This window comes from Plodia interpunctella, chromosome 10 (assembly GCF_027563975.2).
Source record: "Plodia interpunctella isolate USDA-ARS_2022_Savannah chromosome 10, ilPloInte3.2, whole genome shotgun sequence".
NCBI classification, from domain to species: Eukaryota; Metazoa; Arthropoda; class Insecta; order Lepidoptera; family Pyralidae; genus Plodia; species Plodia interpunctella.
Genome location: NC_071303.1, coordinates 5,317,296 through 5,337,484, shown reverse-complemented (window position 1 = coordinate 5,337,484; position 20,189 = coordinate 5,317,296). Strand labels below are relative to the sequence as shown.

Sequence of the window (20,189 nt, the reverse complement as noted above, 5' to 3'; positions counted from 1 at the left end):
TACTCGGCCCCTGTAGCCGCAGCGTACACCGCTCCCCTGGCGTACTCTGCGTACTCCGCATACAGCGCTCCCCTGGCGTACTCCGCGTATTCGTACGCATCCCCCTACTCCTACTATTTGCGCTGAAAATGATAACATAAGCGAACGTGGCCTGAAATTGTGATAAACTTATTGTATTCGTGTCTAAGCATAATAAGAATCAATTCGCAATAAAATGCAATAAAAAAAATTTTTCGTTATATTTTAAATCTTTAAGAAATATTTTAAAACAATTGATTGTATGTATGTGTCAAAATTCCCATCGAAATCAAATAGAGCTTGACGAATGTGATAAGTACGTACGAAACAATGTTTTTTCTTAAATGTAGGCACAGTACGTAAGTTCTAGACCGGTTACAGTTTTATCATTTTATTGTTTATAAATAAAATAAAAAGATTAAAGGACACTACTACAAGATACAATAATTAAATAAGAGCAAGCATAAACTACGAGTAGACACAGTTACCTATTGTGTATTTTCTCATTGAACAAGTTATAATCTTGTTATTCATAAAAAAAGTGCATGCATACTTTAAGCTAAAGTATGTTCTGTCTTTTCTGTCAATTTTATATATTATACATCGCGAAAGTGACAAAATATACTTAGAGTACGCTGTAACATTTTTATGAATAAATTCCGATATTAAAAGATTTCGAATCTATCGTTAAAATATACGCATTGATGCGGAATAATATTTTTCATTATGTCTTTGTTCGCACGGAATTCGTTTATTGGACGATATCACTCACGTGTTACAGAAAAAAATCGTTTATTTCACACGTGTCCTTAAATTCAATAACAAATCTACAGGAAAAAACAATTTATGTGTCATATTCAGAGTGTTTTCATGAAGGTCTATCAGGATAGATCACGAAAAAATACATGTATTATTTCGTGTCTTGAGAACTTGAGATCAAGTTAACGTTCACAAAATATTAAATTATTAATTATTTAATAATACGTAGTTAAATATAATAAATAGTGGAATATTATTATTTAGCAAGAAATAAATTATTTAAGATATATTTTTTTTTCAAAACAGTAAATTAATTGTATACCGTCAAGTGCACCGCACACATGTTTGAAACTCCGCGTAACACGTAGCTGCAAGTATAATTCCTACATAACAGGTACAGGTACTTGGCTTACGACGTCTAGGCTTGGTTGGTGACAACACGTGATTTATGAAATGAAGTTCTCTTTCCACGTGACTTTGTTAGCGCGTTAACTACTGACCTAATTAAAATTAGGCGTGTGGATATATAGGGATCCTGTAGATCCCCAGATCCTATAAAAGCCACGACAGCTGATGAGCAACAACAGCATTCCCAAGACTGAAGACAGATGACAAATATGAAATATGACCTGTAAAATTCTATAGGTATATAAATTCTTAGATATTATTAATAAGTATCTTCTTAAATCAATGTTTTTTACGGGACTTTTACCGCTGCTGGTCATATAACCACAGCCGAAGCTTAAAAATGTGAGGTTTATTGTATTGTTACTGTGGTGTGACAGCCGAGAATACGAAAAAGAAAGAGAACTAATGAAAAGAGTAAAAAATAGCTTCTCATGGAGTTATTCATATATTATGTATAAGTTCGTCCTTCGGGAATAAATTGTCTAAATAACACTGAAAACCACAGAAACCCGTTGCGTGGTTTAAAAGAAGAAACATTCGTAACAGATGAACGCGAAGGACAGGTTTTTTCCATACTATGAGGTAATAATAGAGGTGATAAGTATGCCCTTGTTATTTTGATAGGTATCCAAACCAAAGGTAGGAAAAGCTTTCGACTATATGTACTTATTTAAACTTGTTGCGATGAGAAGGCGCAAGTTCAAATATGTAAATTAACACAATAAGTAAACAAACGTAATAAGCCAGTATTATGCAATCCGAAGGTCATGTAGATCGTGAAGTAACAAATGATATATTTTGTAATAGTTTCTAAGTGCATCGTATGACTAAGAAAAATACGTTAAGTTCTTAAGCTGCCTGTTGCCAAGGTAGAGTAGAGGACTAAAATAAAATTTACTGTTCCCTACTTACACAGCTATCGCCCGCAGCTCCACCTGAGGTTGCCTTTTTTCCTCGGGTCATTAAGCATATCTATTTCAAATTTCATCAGAATCTGCCCTGCCGTTTAGTCGTGAAGGCTGACAGACAGAAAGACAGACTTTCGAATTTGTAATATTAGTATGAAAATATGGATATTGATTTTATTATTAACTAGCGGACCGTCCCAACTTCGCTCGGCTAAAACTATAATTTATTGATGACTTATACGAGTGAACCAATATCTATTGCTCAAAACCGTACAAAAATTCGTCCGGTGTTTTTTTAGTTTATCGCCTTCATACATACAGACGAGCACAATAAGGATTACTAAATTCAAATACCCCTCCCTTCAAGCCACAACTAAACACACATACATTTTAATAGACAAACAAAACAAGAATAACTTGAAAGTTTTCTTGAAACAATACATTATATATGCTTTGTATGAGCAAGTGTCGTCCTTAAAAACACAAATTATCTAGAGTACAGAAAGTAATATTATTTGAGATGAGCCACGAGAAAAGGTATCTTATTGACTTACTCATTTGTAGGGTTCCGTAACTAAAAAGGAAAAAACGGAACCTTTATAGAATCACTTCGTTTTATAGATGCGTATCTTCCTAAACGCCTGCCCTCGTGGTACCTTCACCCGTGTGTTGATAGATATTTACACGAATAATAAATAAGAAGATAAAAATATAAAATCAGTGTCAAAAATCAAAGTTAAAAAAACAATGTTTGCAATGTTTGCAGTGCCCTTGCAGGACATCACGTGTACTTTCAAATTGAGTGCAATATTTTATTCTTATGACATTATAGAAATTTGAACCTGAAATTGTATTCATACAAATGATTGTTGGTATGTTACGCTCCTACATTTGTACATAATGTTACACACGCAGCTTTTCAAATCAGTCCCATTACGTCAGCGGCAGCTTTGTGCGATGAAACTAACACTCTTGTTTAGAACTTCCTTCAAGGAAAAGCACTTTGAAGACAGAAATTCAGAATATGTAAAATATGCAGATGCACCATAATTTTTCTAAGAGTCTATTTACTTTAGTAACATTAAATAATATTTAATATTTCCTTTTCTAATAATTATAGGATAAGCCTATAAATTATATGATAAGCCAAGCTTAATCATTTCATAATAATATGATAAAACTGAAAAAAAAAATCTTATTTTATCTTCAGTTTTAAGACATACAACCAGTCATGTGAGTATTCTTCTAACACGTGGAGCGATCTTATATACAAACAACATTGTTGGTAACTCCGATCGACATAATTATGGAGTGCCATCGATAATAATGTCTAGTGACAGAAAAATCGTGAAGATTTATTTGTAATATTTTGTCGTGACAAATCTATTCATATCCAGTAAATCGAAAAATCTTTTACGCATTCTTGAAATATTTTAACGGTCATTATAAATAATTTTTAAACCAGTAATCCTACTTAAGACGTAGAGGTCAAGATTGGGCATTTCAAGTATGGTCATAATCTAGCACGACTAAAATTGCCATGATAAATTCGATAGTACTCCATGGGGTTCTTTTAAAAGGCAGATTTATTTTCAACTTTGATTAAAATTTTCATGATGAAATCCACAAGTAATGTTTTTATTTGGCTTACAAATGTCCACACATCATTCCAACACGGAATGCTGAATATGACAAGTTGTTAAAGAAACAAATATTACAATATCTACAAATAAAGCTTTGCTTTTCCGTTACATAATGGAACACGTGCGTATTACTGCAGGCGACAATAGGGATGTCTTAGGCACGCGCGGGTGACAATAACCGGGTTAGTCAGAACTGGGGTGGCCACACTTAAATAAATAAAATATAAATAAATTCTTCAAGACCTACAAGTATATAATAAATTAGCGAGCGGCACGTCCGGGGTTCACTTGGATTAAAACATTATTTATTACACACCTAAACCTTCTTCAGGAATCACACTATCTATTGGAGAAAAACGCATGCAAATCCGCGCAGTAGTTTTTGAGTTTGAGACAGACAGACGCGGCAAAGGACTTGTTGTTTTATAATATGTATGAAATTTGGTACTGTACTAATGTACAGTTATTTCACTGCGATTCGCAAACATATTCCTAAGCAACGCTTTCGATTGTTGAAAAATCGTGTTGGTTAAATTTGTCTGTGCCTTGCACCATTCACCATTTTGCTCAGATTTATTACCAATTTTTTTTATTTCCATTATTTTTTACACTAGGAACTTTTATTTTCTGTCTTCAATAACCGATACCTTTGTAAAAATAGTTGGTAACCCTTATCGGGAGTCAGGCAGGACGTGTCTTTGAATTGCGCAAAAATATGCGTGGGATAAAAATGCGTCTACTGGATCTGCTTTCTATGATTGGATATAAATTGTTTCACTAGACTCAATGACGCCAATTATTCATAACTAATATAAGTTTTAACATCCCAACTAATATTATAAATGCGAAGTAAGTTTGTTTGTTTGTTATCTCTTCACGCATTTTCTACTGGACAGATTATTATGAAATTTGGTACACTGTTTTGTACACTGTAGAAAATAACCTGGAATAACACATAGGATACTTTTTATCCCGAAATTCCCACGGGAGTGAAGCCCCGGGACGCAGCTAGTAGGTACTTAATAAATGTGATGTTATAATTTATTTCGATTAAATGAAAAAACTTTAACCTAAGAGAACAAATGATACCTTATTATATTGTAATTTATCACAAGAACTTTCCTATGTCTTCATATACTAAACTAACAAATAAAAACAAAACATATTACAGTATTGATTCCCGTTAGTTCATCGTTTATTTTCTAATTTACGAAAATGCTCATAGGTTAACCTCCTTTACATAGCCTTCTGAGTGTAACTGCTGTGTGTCGGTGGTTGATCCCCAGGTAGCAGGTTCGATTCCGATCACGAACGCCCAATGCCAGAGACGTCGCCGCATTCGTACGATATGTCGTAATGCTACGTTAACATTGGTATAAAACGTCCCTATAGTAACTTATTAGACATGAGTTCTGTGCTTGCAGTCAACCAGCAAAATGATGAAAATTGTAAGTGGTGGATTTTAAAATTCGTATTACTCTGGGAGATGGTTGTAATATATTCTCAAAATATTTCAGATTGTTGTCCTCGCTGCCCTCGTGGCCATCTCTGCTGCCAAGCCCCAAGTCCTGGCCCCAGTGGTAGCCGCCCCAGCGCCCATTGTCACCGCCACCAGTTCACAATACTACCACCGCATCAACAACGGCCTGGCTGCGTACGTCGCGGCGCCCGCTGCTTACGTGGCCCCTGCCTCCCCGTATGTTGCTGCCGCCGCCCCTGCTGCCCCATACATCGCCGCTGCCGCACCATACCTTGCCGCCCCCGCCGCTGTCGCCTTGTAAACTGACCACAGATTGATAGCTACGTTGTGATATTATGAAATTAATTAAAAATCTCTATTGCATTTCGTTTTTTTTATGTAGGTAGCCAATGTGGGATAAAAGTTTTTTCCTTTGAAACGTTATTCTTGATAATTGTCGATCTTGATTTTGAATTTGAATATCTTATTTGACTTTGTTAAATAATAGAAAATGAAGACAAGAATTCAAAATGGAACTTTTCGATCGCGAGCAAGTCTCTGACAATCACTTCATGCATAAAATATAACTTTAATATATACGGCAAAACAAAAACGATTTACAAGTAGTATAATAAAACCGCTTTGATCTAGTTTCTGACATATAATTAAAATGGTATCACATACCATGAATCACTTAAACGGATCTACTTAGCCTTGAATATATATAGCAGGTAAACATCTTTCTGACTATCTACCATAAATGAAGATCAACAAACGAATACCACGTTCCTTTTATTTCAAACTAGCTTTTGCCCGCAGCTTCGCCCGTGTTAATTTTCCGGGATGAAAAGTACCTACCCAATGACCTTTTTCATACTTCAAACTACGTGTAATGCAAAATTTTAAGAAGATTGGTTGAGTAGTTAGAGCGTGAAGAGGTAACAAACAAATTTACTTTCGCATTTAAAATATTAGTTAGGATACAATGTGAAATAAGTCAAAATACTCATCATATATAAAACTATGTTATCTGTACACTTTCTCAATTTCTCAGTTTCATTTGAAGCCGTGACGCCTCAAACCCGGGTCGCTTGAAATACCTTAAAACTCTGAAGATTTGCTGTGACAACCGACGTCAACCGTATTTATGGGAATACTCTTTGTAGTTATTTTCATCCAGTGCTATGTTTCCCTTACTTGCCTCATATACGATACCCTCTTAAATAAAAACACAGCATTTTTTATGCTTCATCATCTAGAAGCTCTTTAAACTAAAAATATAATATACTTACCTAAAAAAATTCCGTAATAAAATAATTTTGCAAACGGAAATTCTGAAAAACTATTTCTGATTAGCGATTGCGAAGGAAATTCCGTTTTGAGGTTTACTGGAATCCATTTTAGAAAAACTCGTCTCTTCATTTCTATAATAAGTTCAATATATCGTGCTATGAGTTTATTTCAATTTCGTATAATTTAATATTCTTAAAATAGTCATTTGAGTTTCTAATTAGAGAAGTGGAGAACACAGAATTTAGAATAGAGAACAAATTGACACAAACTTGTGAAAAATTAAACAGGCGCTTTAACCACTCACAATCTGAATACGGTATGTCTTCACACACTGAGTTTAATGACTTTAATTCACGACATCATATAAATCACGTGTATTCCAATTAATTGACTAAAGTTATAAGTTATTCTTAACTGTTAAACTATAATTACTTGATTGAAGATAAACCTGATTTTAAGACACATTCATTACAGATTGCGTATGGAAGCACTTGTTTAATGCAGACTTTATTCAAAAAATTGATTATCACAGCATATAATACCTACTTCTAATAGAAAATAAACCCTAAATAGACTTTAAATAAACGCGTGAAGAAGTAAAAATAGTGTGAGTAAGAAAGGAGCCGGGAAATCGTTTAGAGAGATAGAGAGCGTAGATATTTAAACGCCTGTAAGAAATAAAAGTCTAAATGTTCTTGGGTAACAATATCTAACAAATGTTAAAAATGTCAGTGAATAGGAAAAATCAAAGCATTGCATAATACCAGGCATAACCTTTAAATACAAAATGTGTCCTAATTTTCTTACATATATTTTAGTTTGTAGGATAAAAGCACCAATAACTAGTTAGGTAAGAAGATACGATGTCATTACAGCATGTTATACTAGTCGACCGAATTGTGTCTAAATACAATGTTTGTAATCCGTAACAAAAGAGTTAGCTAAGTTATATAACTTGATCAAGTTTATTTTTATCGGTCTTATATACATTCTCTTATATTCTGTTACCTTTGACAAACTGTACAGTAAAAATAATTTATTTATATAAATACCTACTCATTACAGTTGACACAAATTCTTAAGTGAAACTTTGCTGGAAATATTTTGTGTAATTTCTCAGTACGATGACGAGTTGAGATGTTTGAAAGTAATAAATGTTATAAATCTGTTTAAAACCGTAAAGCTTTACCTCTGAATGTTAAAAATAGATTAGAATTAAAATAATAAATAAACATGCTTAGTATATTATGATATAAAAGAGGAAAAATTTTATTAAGTAAGTACAAACATTGTATTAAAACACCTATTAATACAATGTTTGTGCCTACTTAATAAAATTTTCACAAAACAGGGGTCGATTCTCCCGCAAACAAAATTTATTTCACCAATTATTTTAGAGATTTGAAGGGAATTCAGAATCGAAAAGTTCGATCGATCGATGCGTTGTTCGATTCAACTTTTTCAATTATCACTTTCGTAGTCGTTTCAATTAAAGTTTAACTTGTTGAGTGGTGACGCGCAGATCAGCGCAAGAAGTATTGTTTAACTATTGTCGTTAGGTCTCAGTCAGTCAGGCTCAAATAACATTAGATTTTTTTATACTACCTACCTACCAAGAAAGCAGGCAACACGTGTCACACGCGCGTTGCCTACTTTGTAGCCTAGGATCTTTTGCCACAGTACCCTGTAATTACACGGCCTCTCTCACCCTTCAAACCACCTAATAACAGCTTCATTGACAAACTGACAAACTTTTGTTTACCTAATTTAACACCTAATTGATTGCATATAGGTCTCATTCTATTGATTTGGGTGTTACGTATCATTTGGGCATTACCGACCGAATGCTATTATATCACAGTATTGTTATATACAAATAAAGGTCTGTTATCTAATACCATAGATATCGCGGCAGGGCTCCTAATGGTATCGACACATGTCACAGACTATTAATTAGGCAAATTGTAAACATTTTGGTGCCGGCAGGTACTTTCCCAATTATACCCGCTTGGCTATTGTTATTCCTTGGTCGTTTTCAATACGATTTTTGTAGCCATCAAGGTCCGTGTCCTTACCTGTTAGACTATTAGGTATTCCGTGGCACCCACCTCGTTGCCACACCATGATGCAAAATTTGTTACACCTATATAAAAGAGTGACCACCATATTATACTGCCCGCATTATTATTTCAATCGACTATGAAAACAGACTATACCATGATACGGACGGTATTTATCAAATACATATCTGAAAGGATTTCATGACAGTGGTTTATAATTTACACTAAAACATATATTTTTTTTTAGGTTCTCGCGTTGTCAGTCCTGTGTACCGTGGCGCAATGTTCAGTCGAACATGGAAATGCAGTGTTGCCAGTAACGGCGGTGCAGGAAGGACCGGTACTAGCCGCCAGCTCCCAATACTTTGAGAGGACATTCAATCGTTTAGTACTACCACCTCCAGCACTAGAACCTGTGATTCCAGTAGCACCTTCACCTCCAGTGATCGTCCAACCGGGTCCCAGTGCAGCTGTGCCTGTTGTACCAGTCCACCCTACTTTACCAGCTCCGGTGCAACCAAATGTAGCAATAGCAGTAGCGACTGCTCATGCAGCGGCTCCAGTCGCCACTATTCTACTTCCTCCATATCCCTTTGGCCCACCGCCGACAATAGGTTTCATACCACCTCAGCCACCAATAATTGTGCCCGAAGACGATCGAAAAGAATCTACAACTCAACCTACAACTAAAACTAAAATGCAAACAACGCCAAGAGATACAGAATCGACCACTCCTCTGCCAGCGCCGTCAGATAACAGCTTCGCGCAAGCTCTTCCTTCAAACGAAAATGTTAATTTCAGACAATATTACGCACCACCGGAAACTGCTGTCTTGCCACTGACTCCACCTAAACCGAAACCTCAGAAGCTGAAGACGTCAGTAGAAATAGTGCCAGTGCCGTTACAATACATTGCTCCTCCGCCCTTAGTCCAGCATGCACCGTTGAAAGCAGTTAAACATGTACATACTTTCGTCCCATCGAAGATTATTATCAGACCTGTATCTGCTCCCTTAATAATAAGAACCGTCAGGAGGCCTGTACGTGTAATAAGGCGAAAAGTACCCCTTACAGCCAGAATTAGCAGTCCCCAAAATCGTAGACCTACCCCTAGAGATGTTGAACCTACAACATTCAGCCCTTTCATAAGGCCTAGTACTAAGCCACCGAGAGTATAATAATAATACACTTGCGCTGTCTCATCGCACTTGTTAAAATTACACATGTAAATATGATTAGTGATACTTACCTTATGTAAATAAATATTTATATTTTTGTACTATTTTTCTTTATTGCATTCATAAAATTAAATTAAACAATTCTGTGAACCCACTTCTTTAAAACTGCAAAATAAGCATTTATAAGACAATCGATTAGGTAATGCTACCCTTATTTTTTGGATGTATTGTAATTTTTTCATATGCTTACGTGAAAAAAACATATTGAAGAATAAAAGCTCCATTGCTAACTATAGTATACATATTAACTGTAAATATAATTTTAAATATCATTTTTACTTTTCTTATTTTGTAAACAATATTATGAATTCATGGTAAGAGTAACACGAAGATAGAGGCCGTCCATTGATAACGTGATGTTTTTTGCATTTTAACCCCCTCCCTCCCCCATGGTGATACACGGTGAGATTTAAGACTAACAACATCACGTGTATTTTTACTACCTCCAAATACATTTAATAATTTTCAAATATTATATTTAAAAATACAGTTATAAATTATGTAGGTAATAATAATATCATAACACTCTTCGCCTATTTTCGGTTTTGAAATCGCCCGTTTGACCAAAATATAAATACACGTGATTTCTTACTACACCCTTGAAATATTTCGTGATTTTAGCTGAAGACCTTTTCTACCCCTAGACAAGGAGACATTTTATTATACTATATTGAAACATCAATTTTGACAACATTTAAACAGAGTTTTATTATATTATTATATTTATACTCTCTCTCATATCTGAGCGTACTTGCTTAACTGTACTGACCGTCCGCTTAAAATTCAGACTGAACCAAAGTAACAATTAGTTATTCTATGATTATGTATGTATATACTGTAATGTGAAAAAAATATTTAGTACTGCATCTAGAAAGGAAAAAATGGAACCCGTATAAAATACGACTAGTTTGCTCCGAAATTAGTGAAACAACAATAATAATAACATTACAGTTTTTTTTATAGGAGTAAGTACGTAAATTAGATAATTAAAATAAAACTTTCACACTTAATTAAAAGGAGTTGTTTTTAAGGTTTCAAATATGTATTTTTTAATATGTATTTTCAAATATGTATTTTCAAAACTTATATATTAATAAATATAAGTTTTGAAATTAATATCGAGAAAAACTACGGCAAATCCGTTGTGAATTACACCGTCAAATTTGAACCGTTACTTTCAACCGGCGGCGCCGACATTTACACAAAATGGTGTAGTACCTACTTTGCGTTTTTCTGTACACGTTAAATTTAACGTCATAGTTGACGGTGCAACCTATCCCAAGTAAATGACGTTTCAACTTGAAAAGTCACTATAAAATCTGGTTGGGTTTTTATGTTGAAGAATATTTGTAGTAGTTCGTTTAAATAAGTACAGTGTAGTAATTGCAATACATATTTAGTATATTAATTCATATGTCATGCTAATTTCCCTTCCTTGCCTTCATATTAATTATACAATCCGCTAAGTGAAAACCAATTAACATGACGGACACATACCTTCACATACATAGTGATTGCACAACTCAGCAGATCTAATCGTAGATCACGTGAAAAGCTTGATTAGACCTGATTATCTTGAAAATGGGCTGACTGGACCAATGTTACGTTGTCTCTGACCAGTACTGTTGTAACTGTCCCCGTTGCGTGCCCGGAGTCTAACGAGTCATCGCAATGCGTGACGAAACGCACCACAAGGTGAATCTTACTACGGGTATTGTATAAAAGGTAATGTCACTAAACTGTAGGCATCACTTGCATCTTCTGTTCTACTAACAGTAACAACTAACAAGCAAAATGCTCAAAATTGTGAGTTTCTGTTATTTGCTATTAGAATTGACTAACCAACTTTGAAACAACCCCTGAAACAAGCTTATTTTTCAGGTGTCTTTCTTCTGCATCATGGCGACAGTTGCTGCCAAGCCTAGCGTAGCCCCAGCTCCATTAGTTGCAGCAGCAGCGCCGTTAGTGGCGGCTCCTGCTCCCGTTGTCGCCCCAGCTCCTTTCGTGACCGCTTCTAGCTCACAGTACATCGCCAGGAACTTCAATGGATTAGCTGTTGCCCCAGCTCCCTTAGTGGCAGCGCCAGCAAGATTCGTCGCTCCTGCCCCAGCGCCCCTGGTGGCCGCTGCTCCAGCCCCAGTAGTCGCAGCCCCTGCCCCCTACGTAGCCGCCCCAGCCCCCTACTTGGCCTCAGCTGCGAGACTAGCAGCACCTGCCCCTTTCTACCCGACAGCATACGGACGCTACGCTGAACCGTTCCTTGCTCCCGCACCTTACTTTGCCCCTTCTGCCCCTTTTGTTGCCCTAAAGTAAACAAGACTGATCTTTAGACATCTAGACACATTTTATAAATACACTTTTGAATAAAAAATATTCTGCAGTTTCTTTTAACCGCAATATTATTAATGCACTGATAATACTTACTCAAATGCAAATGTGTACAATGAAATAATAATATTTACCGATGCTAATTTTGGTGAACATTAAGACCTCGGTGGCGCAGTGGTAAAAGTGCTTGCCTCTGAACCGAGATGTCCCGGATTCGAACCCCGCGCGGTCGGGTCATGATGGAAAATTATCTTTCTCTGATTGGCCTAGGTCTTGGATGTTTATCTATATTATATATTTGTTATAAAATGTAGTATAGTTGAGTTAGTATCCCATAACACAAGTCTCGAACTTACTTTGGGGTTAGTTTAATCTGTGTGATTTGTCCTAATATATATATTTATTTAATTATAAGATATAAATATTAAGTTTGTGTTACCTTAGTTTCAAGGAAATTTAGCTTTTGTTAAAATCTAAGTTTATCCTAAACAATGGTTTGGGTTTCGTTACATAAGAAGCCGTAGCAATTATGTTGTTTTAGTCCATTTTCGTTTACTAACTGTTAGTGACACTATTATCGGGATATATATATAAATTACATTTATATTGATAAAAATATAAATTAGCTAATCTATCTATATCTATACATATAATAAAATTGTAAGTGGGCTATGACTGTACAGTACATAGGAGATATAAAAAAATACTAATGGAGCCAAAATACTAATTTAAATTTTGTCTCTGTATGTTTGTACACGCATCACATAAAAACTACTGGATGGAAATTGATGCGGTTTTTAATCTCTAAAATCTGGAAAATACATTTTTGTATCAACCACTTTAATTGTTACTTTCAAATGTTCCTATTAGTCTGTACATATTTACAGATCGCCGCATCTACTAATACACCATTTCACCTGACTGCGTCATCGTTGTTAGCATTCTAAACACGAGGCGATGAGTCTAATTACAATTCGGCTCGAACACACCAGTCCTGACTTACTCTAGTTTATATCTGGGACGTCCTTGAGTCGAGAGCTATATTAACATTTTAGGTTATCACACATGTTATGTAATAACAATTTTTGGAAAAAAATATAAACGCTAGTATAAAATTGCATACAAATCAAGTATTGTTTGTGAATCTTATTTAATCATGTTACTTGCGACAAAAATTAAGACCAGGATATGAACAACACATATTTTATTCTTGTAGTTATATTATAATATAAAGATTATATATATAAATACTATATTTTATTACTAAATAAACTAAATTACTAAAATTTGTTCTGTTTAGTTCATTTGAAAGACATTGTAACAACATAAAAGTTATTTTATTAACTTTACTCTGAAAAGTTAATGTTACCTCAAACTAATACATTTAATTATATTAATCACAGTAATCAGCATAAGGCTTGTTCGATGCTGTGCTTAACTACCTTATTAATCGTCCCATGACCACCCTCAGTTATATAATGCTGCCAGCAATGGCCAGCTGATGCAGGTTCGGTAACCGATGGTGTCGGTAATGTTGACCTTATTGAGCACGCACGGCTCCTTGCGAAGGAAAGTGAAAACCATTGTCGCCTTATACTCGTAACGTTTGCAACAGTATTGAACTATATAACGACATATCACACACTCATCAACACACTTCCACTTTGTTACCCGACTCATCAAGTCGTGTCACCAGGTCAAAATGTCACAGCTTAGATTAGTAAGTACTTTATCTTTGCTACAGACGGGCCCTTGACCGTCTCGCCTGACTAGTAATATATATGACTAGTAATGTATTGATGGAAGCTTTCTACTAAACGGTTCGTTATGTTTTCAGGTTATCACCTTAATTGCCATCATAGCTAGCTGCAACGCTAGCGGGATCGGCCACTTAGTTCCAGCAGTCCGATCATTTCCCATCGTTCGATATGCTCCGTTCTACAATTTCCCTGGTGTGCGGTCCGTACACGCGATTGCTCCAGCTCCAATACTGCCTGCTCCAGCACCTGTTCCAATTGTGCCAGGACCACCAATAGCAGCCCCTGCCCCCGTCTTCCCAGCACCTGCTCCAGTTTTATCCGCTCCGACTCCATTATTTTCTCCAGCAATACCAAGATTCGCTCCTGTAAATCCATCCTTTCCTGCTCCGTTAGCTACAGCATTTTCTGCTCCGTTAGCTCCAGCGTTTTCTGCTCCAGTCCCAGCATTTCCCGCACCTGTAGCGCCTGCATTTCCAACACCCATAATCCGCACTGTACCTGCTCTGCCAGCTGTACCATTCTCTCCTATCCTAAAGCCTGTTGCACCAGCGCCGGTATTACCAGCCCCATTTGCTGTGGCTAGAGCAGTACCATTCGGTATATCCCCGTACGCCGCTCCCCTCTTTCGACCGCATTTAGCTCCTGCACCTTTAGCTCCAGCACCTATATTTAAACAATTAGCATGGAAATGAATCTAGTCTGGTGTTACATAGAATTAGATTAAGTTATTTTAATTTTAAGCTGTTGTTGTCTTTATACACTTTTGTAAATAAAAATAAATAATTCTGTGTTTATTACATGAATACTTATTTCCTCATCATTGTTCTTTGTAAGCAAGGAGTATGTATATTTTGGAACTTATACATAGCACTTACTTTATTGTAACATCAACTACAATAGGTATATACTTTATATATTGGTTATAAAAACATTGTGATATTCAGCTATAAGAAACTTATAAATAAATATTTTAAATAAGGGTAGCACTAAGTACTCACGGGAAATATCTATCTAAAACCTATAAAATACAAAAGTTTATTCATTTAAACATCGTCACTAGTTAAATAAAGCGAATGATAATGGCGAATTATCCTCGCTAGTGACAGTAATTAAATATTTAACTATTGGAAGTTTACTAGTTAACTAGGTACAGGACAATTTATTGCATTCACCTTTACATTAATTGGTTTAATAAATTTGAGATAAATGTTGTCAAGTCAAAAACCGATTTTCTAGTAAAATAAGTACACACTCGTATAAAGAGAAAGCAAGAGCTATATCGTACTCCCAGATAAAAATAATAATTCTTAATTATGAAAATGAACTTAATAATAAAACATCGTTAACTAGTAGGCGCTAGTACATGTTTAGAATATTTATTTGAATAAAACGATTTAAAGCTTTTTTAGGCGAAGTCTTTTATTTCATTATAAAAATAATAATAAAAATAGGATAACAAGTTAGAACAGTCAGGAAGTGGTCTCAATGTTCTCTTCAATCTATCGAACGAAAGCTGGGGCGATGCCATAAGGTGCTCTCACTAAAGGTGCTGATCCATATGGGAAAGGAGCAGCGTAAGGCCCGTAAGGGAAAGGTGCGGCATATGGTGCAGGTAGGGTATAAGGTGCTGGGCCTGTAAGATAAGGGGCGGCGAACGGCCCCGCGACGGGGGCTGTTAATGGAGCGGCAACGGGGGCAGCGAAGGGGACAGCAAGCGGTGCAGCTACCGGGGCAGCCAAGGCTGCAGGGGCGGCGGCCAACGGGGCAGCAACCACAGGATTCAGCGCCCTGTTGAACGTGTTAACTTGCGCCGCGTAAGGCGGAATGTTCTGAGGAACCGCGTGAGCGTAGCCTACGTGAGCCGGGGCTACCAATGGAGCAGCTACTGCTGGCACGCCGCTGGAATCACCCATGGCAAACGCTGCAGCGATAAGAACGATCTGAAAGTAGATAATAAAAAATATTATACCAATTAATTCATCATTCATCCATCTTCACCCGTACGTTTATATTTATCCGTATTTTTTTCATATTTGCGTTGGTGATCCCTACTTTTCAGATACCTTGCAAATGTGCCAAAGAAATTATTTTATAAAACAAGGCCAACCCATTTAACTATTGTCTTTTTATGTTTTTTCTTGTATAAAATAATTTATGATGAACTTCATTGATACAAAAACTGTTTAAAACTTACAGATCTGATAGAGAACATTTTGCTTGATAGTCTGGACCTTCCTAATCGAAAAGAAGATGTGTTGTGTGCTTAACGAAGAAAATACTAAGCCTTATATAGCTTGTTTATTGTGATTCAACTAACGTGCAGCAAAATAAACATTTGACGTATTGCAATGGTCATTTGGGATTCGCAGTGGCGCGCGCGGAGAAATGGAGCACATTGGGAAACTATCCATTGTGAAATTTTTCTTTGGAACCTAATGTGCGATACAGTGCACATACACGAATATCTTTAGCCTAATAAATATTGGATTTTGGGGCTCACAATGCATTTAAATTCACATCCTTTTTATTGCAATCACTTCAAAAATACAGTCTCGGTTAAACATACGAGGTAGAATTTAATCGTTTAAAAATTAAGGTATGTGTTTTATTTCCTACTATTTCTGAAAATATCAAAGTATTTCTAAGATTTCTTACCTGAATAGGGAAATGGATTATAGTCAAATATACAAGTACCAACCCACTAGAATAACAGCAACAACTTACTAGATTTCACCAAAAGTCCCTGACATTTATTACAGTAGAAAGATCTGAAGATAGGCCACTTTTTATCCATATCCACAAGATCGTTTTATGTGCCAAGACATGTTCTATCATAATTGTATGTACCATATTCAGCCACTTAATGTTTTATGTCGTGACGAAAATTTTTATTTTTCACTGAATAGCATATCGATAGCTCATGCGATACCGTAATCTGTGAAATTACACATACACTACGTTCGACTCTTGCAAATTTTCAATCACGTTTACAACTTCAGCTGGAATGCAATTGAACCTTGGGTGTTCCGATAAGTTCGCTTACAAGTACTAGTTTGTCGATTTACATGTATTTATCTAATTAAGTGACCAAACAAATGCTTTTTATTATACATTAACTTAAGCGACGCAAGCTATTGAGAAAAGAACTTTATTTGTAACAATTAAACCTGCAAAATATTCCTTTTCGGCTGTTATATAACCTACAGTGAAATTTATTTACACAGAGTCCAAATTAGAATGCATGGCCCGTCTACGTTGTCTGGTTCAAAAATCGTCGAGCCCGCGATGTCCTACGCATCACACTTTGGCATCACAACGTATGTTACCATGTTATTGCCCAACAATATGTGCAGCTGGTATAAAATGTTGTGATACCCTGGAGACGACACAGTCTATTGGTTTAGAACCTCCTGTGAGCAGTCACAACACCCCTAGCAAAATGATTGCCAAATTCGTTGTGAGTAATATTACTTTATTTAATCATGAACTTATCTTATTATACATTTAAAATATCATATAGTGTTAAAATAGTATTTGGAAGAAATTAAGTAAGTAATATTACGCATCAGGATACTTAAAAAAGCAATGACTGACATAAAAATTATATTTTTTATTTACAGATTGTCCTGACCGTAACCATCGCCACAGCGACCGCTGGAGTGGTGGCCCCTGCTGCTCTGGTTGCCCCCGCGGTGGCCCCAGCTGCATTCGTCGCTCCTTACGCCAGCTCCTACTCTGCCCATGCCGTCAACCACGCGGTTGCTGCCCCAGTAATCGCCGCTGCCCCATACGTAGCGGCCCCAGCCCCATACGTAGCCCCAGCCGCGCCTCTCGTTGCACCAGCCCCATACGTTGCTTCAGCCAGATACCTCGCGTCCCCTTACATCCTATAAACGAATTTGGTGACATCATTGCGTAGTGACTTGCTCAATCTGTGACAATGTTATTTTATAATCTGTTAAATTAGACAAATTTTTAAATTATAAATGACGTTATTTTTACTTTCTATTTCTGACTATTTTACGAACGACTCAATAATCTATTTTTTGTTTTAGGTATATGATAATTGTAGGTACTTATCTATCAATAATCTTTTTGGTCTATATCTATCTACAATTTATCTTATGAGATCAATTTAGAGTATTTATGTACCTACAAATGAAGGGAATGTTTACTTTATCACTTCGCAACACTTCACTTTCCGTCATATTATACTTCATTTAATGCATTTTAATATTATAAATCTGAAAGTGTATTTGTAATTCTTTTACGTCAAAATGAAGTATTGGATTAAAGTGGTTTTTGATGTGAAGATAGAGTAGAGAAAAAGTGACAGACTACTTTTTCGGCCGGAACCACGGACAAAAGCTAATAATAAACGAATAATTCTTGTTTTTATAAGAAAAAGTACTGAGTTAATAGTGTAACAAATGTTATAAAATCAAAAGACAATTGTAGGTTGAAGGGTAAACGGTGTCGCAACCTTGTCTCTTAATTGTGCAATATTGCAACTAGTGACTGTAACATATAGTTACATACTATAATAGCTCGTTTTTTTAAAAATGAAATCTAATGATATTTTTTTCAAAACAAACCTCTTTTAGGTTTTCTTTTTGTATGTAAAAAATTAAACGTGATCGTTAGATGATCATAATTATGTGTTTCTCCAAACGGAAATATTAATTAAAAACAGCTCTTTAATTAAAAGAGCTGTATATTATAACAATTAATTAGAACTATATACGATATTATGAATCATTCAACAAGATATCATTATACATTTATTTACTAGATTGATTTGACCTGGTTAAATACAGTCATCGCGACCCATCAAATGTCTGTTTAGAATGCGATAAGCTTGTTTCTGTCATTCATCGAAATTTTATACTGCCCTTACATCTGTAATAATGTATGTTACATATAAATAACACGCTCAACTTTTCTTAATTTACTTCTTCATAATCGTATTCCTTATGGCTGAGGGTCGTGATCATTACGTAAAATTAAACGCACACAACAAATTTTCAAGACTATTAAAAGAGGGGTTTGCCCTTGCCTTCTCCATTTCACACATTAGTTAATAATCAACCTCTGTGCAGGTTTCCTCGCTATGTTTTCTATTATATTTTCAGGATAAATATTAAGAACAATTCAACTGATTTCTTTTAACTGGTTTTAATAATATTTGTGTGCAAATACTTATAATTATAAAAACAATGTTTAAAGCCATTTTGAAAACATATCCCAAATTTTTTAAAGCAGGTATTTACTTAAATTATAGTCAGATATAAATTAGGTGAGAAAAATACGGGATTTGAAATTGAATTAAAAAGATAAGGAGGCCGGAGAAGAAATAGACTGCGTTCGGTAAAATACTGGCTAAAAAGAAGAAAGGAACTAGAATAAAAGTGGAGGAGATTGACATGCTGTACCGACCTCACATAAAGTGAGATACGGGTAAGCGGATATTGATAATTTAGGTAATATTTAAATAGGAAGTGTACTAAGCATTAGAAGTGCCAGATTATGATAAATTAGTACATAAATAAATTTTAAGATTAGAATCTTACCTTAGCTCGTTATCAGCCACGCCTTGACATGAGTTTTATCTAGGGCTAAATCTACAATGTACTTTGATATAGTTAATTATAACCAGTCAGCTGACCGAGTGTGAGTATAATGGAGTAATGTCAAGACTCCATGAGCCCTGCCCTCCTTAGGCATTGCTTGTACTGCGAGGTAATTTTCATGTAAGGAGATAAATTTAACTTATACTTTGTACGTTATGATTGGACTAATTAATTTTGATCCTGTAATAAAAAAAGAAATTTTAAAATTATAATTGCTTTACATTGTTAAATAAAAATAAATATAGTGATACAACATGTTATTAAACTGAAGGAATATTTGTATACTTACTAATTTAAATAAATAAATAAAAAACAAGAAATCTAGCGATATCGACTTTATCAATAAATCTATCATTGACAAACGTTAAGATCACGAAAACCCGTCAACTTAAGTGCAGTACTTTATTTTATAGTACAGCCTGAGAATGCAAAAGGCGTTTCCGTTGCGATGTTTATGTATTGGTATCTGACTTGTTCGGATACAATAAATTCTTGCTCACATGTGTGGTTGGCAAGAAAAACTTACATTTAGTCTAATCTCTTGATTTTAAGCATATTGAACTCTGCTTTACTCTAGTAAAGCAGAGTTCCTCCTACTCTAATAGGCCAGCTTTGGTCATAGTAAAATAATATTAATAAAGCATCTAGGTGACCGCAATAATGTTAAACACCATGGTGTACTGAGC

General features: G+C 35.4%; 5 protein-coding genes across 5 annotated transcripts; 4 read left to right on the top strand and 1 right to left on the bottom strand.

The window, feature by feature from the left end:
• The first annotated feature begins 5,092 nt into the window (after positions 1 to 5,092).
• LOC128673128 (cuticle protein 16.5-like) lies at positions 5,093 to 5,579 on the top strand. Its single transcript, XM_053750761.1, has 2 exons — positions 5,093 to 5,184; positions 5,254 to 5,579. Exons 1-2 carry the CDS (start codon positions 5,173 to 5,175, stop codon positions 5,515 to 5,517), a joined length of 276 nt encoding a protein of 91 aa, XP_053606736.1. The 5' UTR covers positions 5,093 to 5,172; the 3' UTR covers positions 5,518 to 5,579.
• Positions 5,580 to 8,644: 3,065 nt separating this feature from the next.
• On the top strand, positions 8,645 to 9,826 carry LOC128673114 (uncharacterized). Its single transcript, XM_053750744.1, has 2 exons — positions 8,645 to 8,717; positions 8,796 to 9,826. The coding sequence occupies exons 1-2, from the start codon at positions 8,688 to 8,690 to the stop codon at positions 9,723 to 9,725; spliced, it is 960 nt and encodes a 319-aa protein (XP_053606719.1). The 5' UTR covers positions 8,645 to 8,687; the 3' UTR covers positions 9,726 to 9,826.
• A 1,706-nt stretch (positions 9,827 to 11,532) lies between these two features.
• On the top strand, positions 11,533 to 18,820 carry LOC128673257 (calphotin-like). Its single transcript, XM_064436210.1, has 5 exons — positions 11,533 to 11,591; positions 11,667 to 12,094; positions 15,693 to 15,787; positions 17,098 to 17,330; positions 17,494 to 18,820. Exons 1-5 carry the CDS (start codon positions 11,580 to 11,582, stop codon positions 17,764 to 17,766), a joined length of 1,041 nt encoding a protein of 346 aa, XP_064292280.1. The 5' UTR covers positions 11,533 to 11,579; the 3' UTR covers positions 17,767 to 18,820.
• LOC128673119 (uncharacterized) lies at positions 13,730 to 14,667 on the top strand. The gene is made up of 2 exons (XM_053750748.2): positions 13,730 to 13,833; positions 13,951 to 14,667. The coding sequence occupies exons 1-2, from the start codon at positions 13,816 to 13,818 to the stop codon at positions 14,563 to 14,565; spliced, it is 633 nt and encodes a 210-aa protein (XP_053606723.1). The 5' UTR covers positions 13,730 to 13,815; the 3' UTR covers positions 14,566 to 14,667.
• Positions 15,273 to 16,171, bottom strand: LOC128673121 (nematocyst expressed protein 3-like). The gene is made up of 2 exons (XM_053750752.1): positions 16,068 to 16,171; positions 15,273 to 15,813 (listed from the first exon to the last, which is right to left on the bottom strand). The coding sequence occupies exons 1-2, from the start codon at positions 16,083 to 16,085 to the stop codon at positions 15,373 to 15,375; spliced, it is 459 nt and encodes a 152-aa protein (XP_053606727.1). The 5' UTR covers positions 16,086 to 16,171; the 3' UTR covers positions 15,273 to 15,372.
• Positions 18,821 to 20,189: the final 1,369 nt, after the last annotated feature.

What these genes read in the sequence shown, in the direction of transcription:
- LOC128673114 (XM_053750744.1), top strand. Translation starts at nt 8,688, where the DNA reads ATGAAAACAGACTATACCATGATACGGACG. An exon ending in ACTATACCATGATACGGACG is followed by an intron (nt 8,718 to 8,795) that starts GTATTTATCAAA and finishes ATTTTTTTTTAG; the next exon opens with GTTCTCGCGTTGTCAGTCCT.
- LOC128673257 (XM_064436210.1), top strand. An exon ending in GCCCCTTTTGTTGCCCTAAA is followed by an intron (nt 12,095 to 15,692) that starts GTAAACAAGACT and finishes GCGCCGCGTAAG; the next exon opens with GCGGAATGTTCTGAGGAACC. An exon ending in CGCCGCTGGAATCACCCATG is followed by an intron (nt 15,788 to 17,097) that starts GCAAACGCTGCA and finishes TTATTTACACAG; the next exon opens with AGTCCAAATTAGAATGCATG.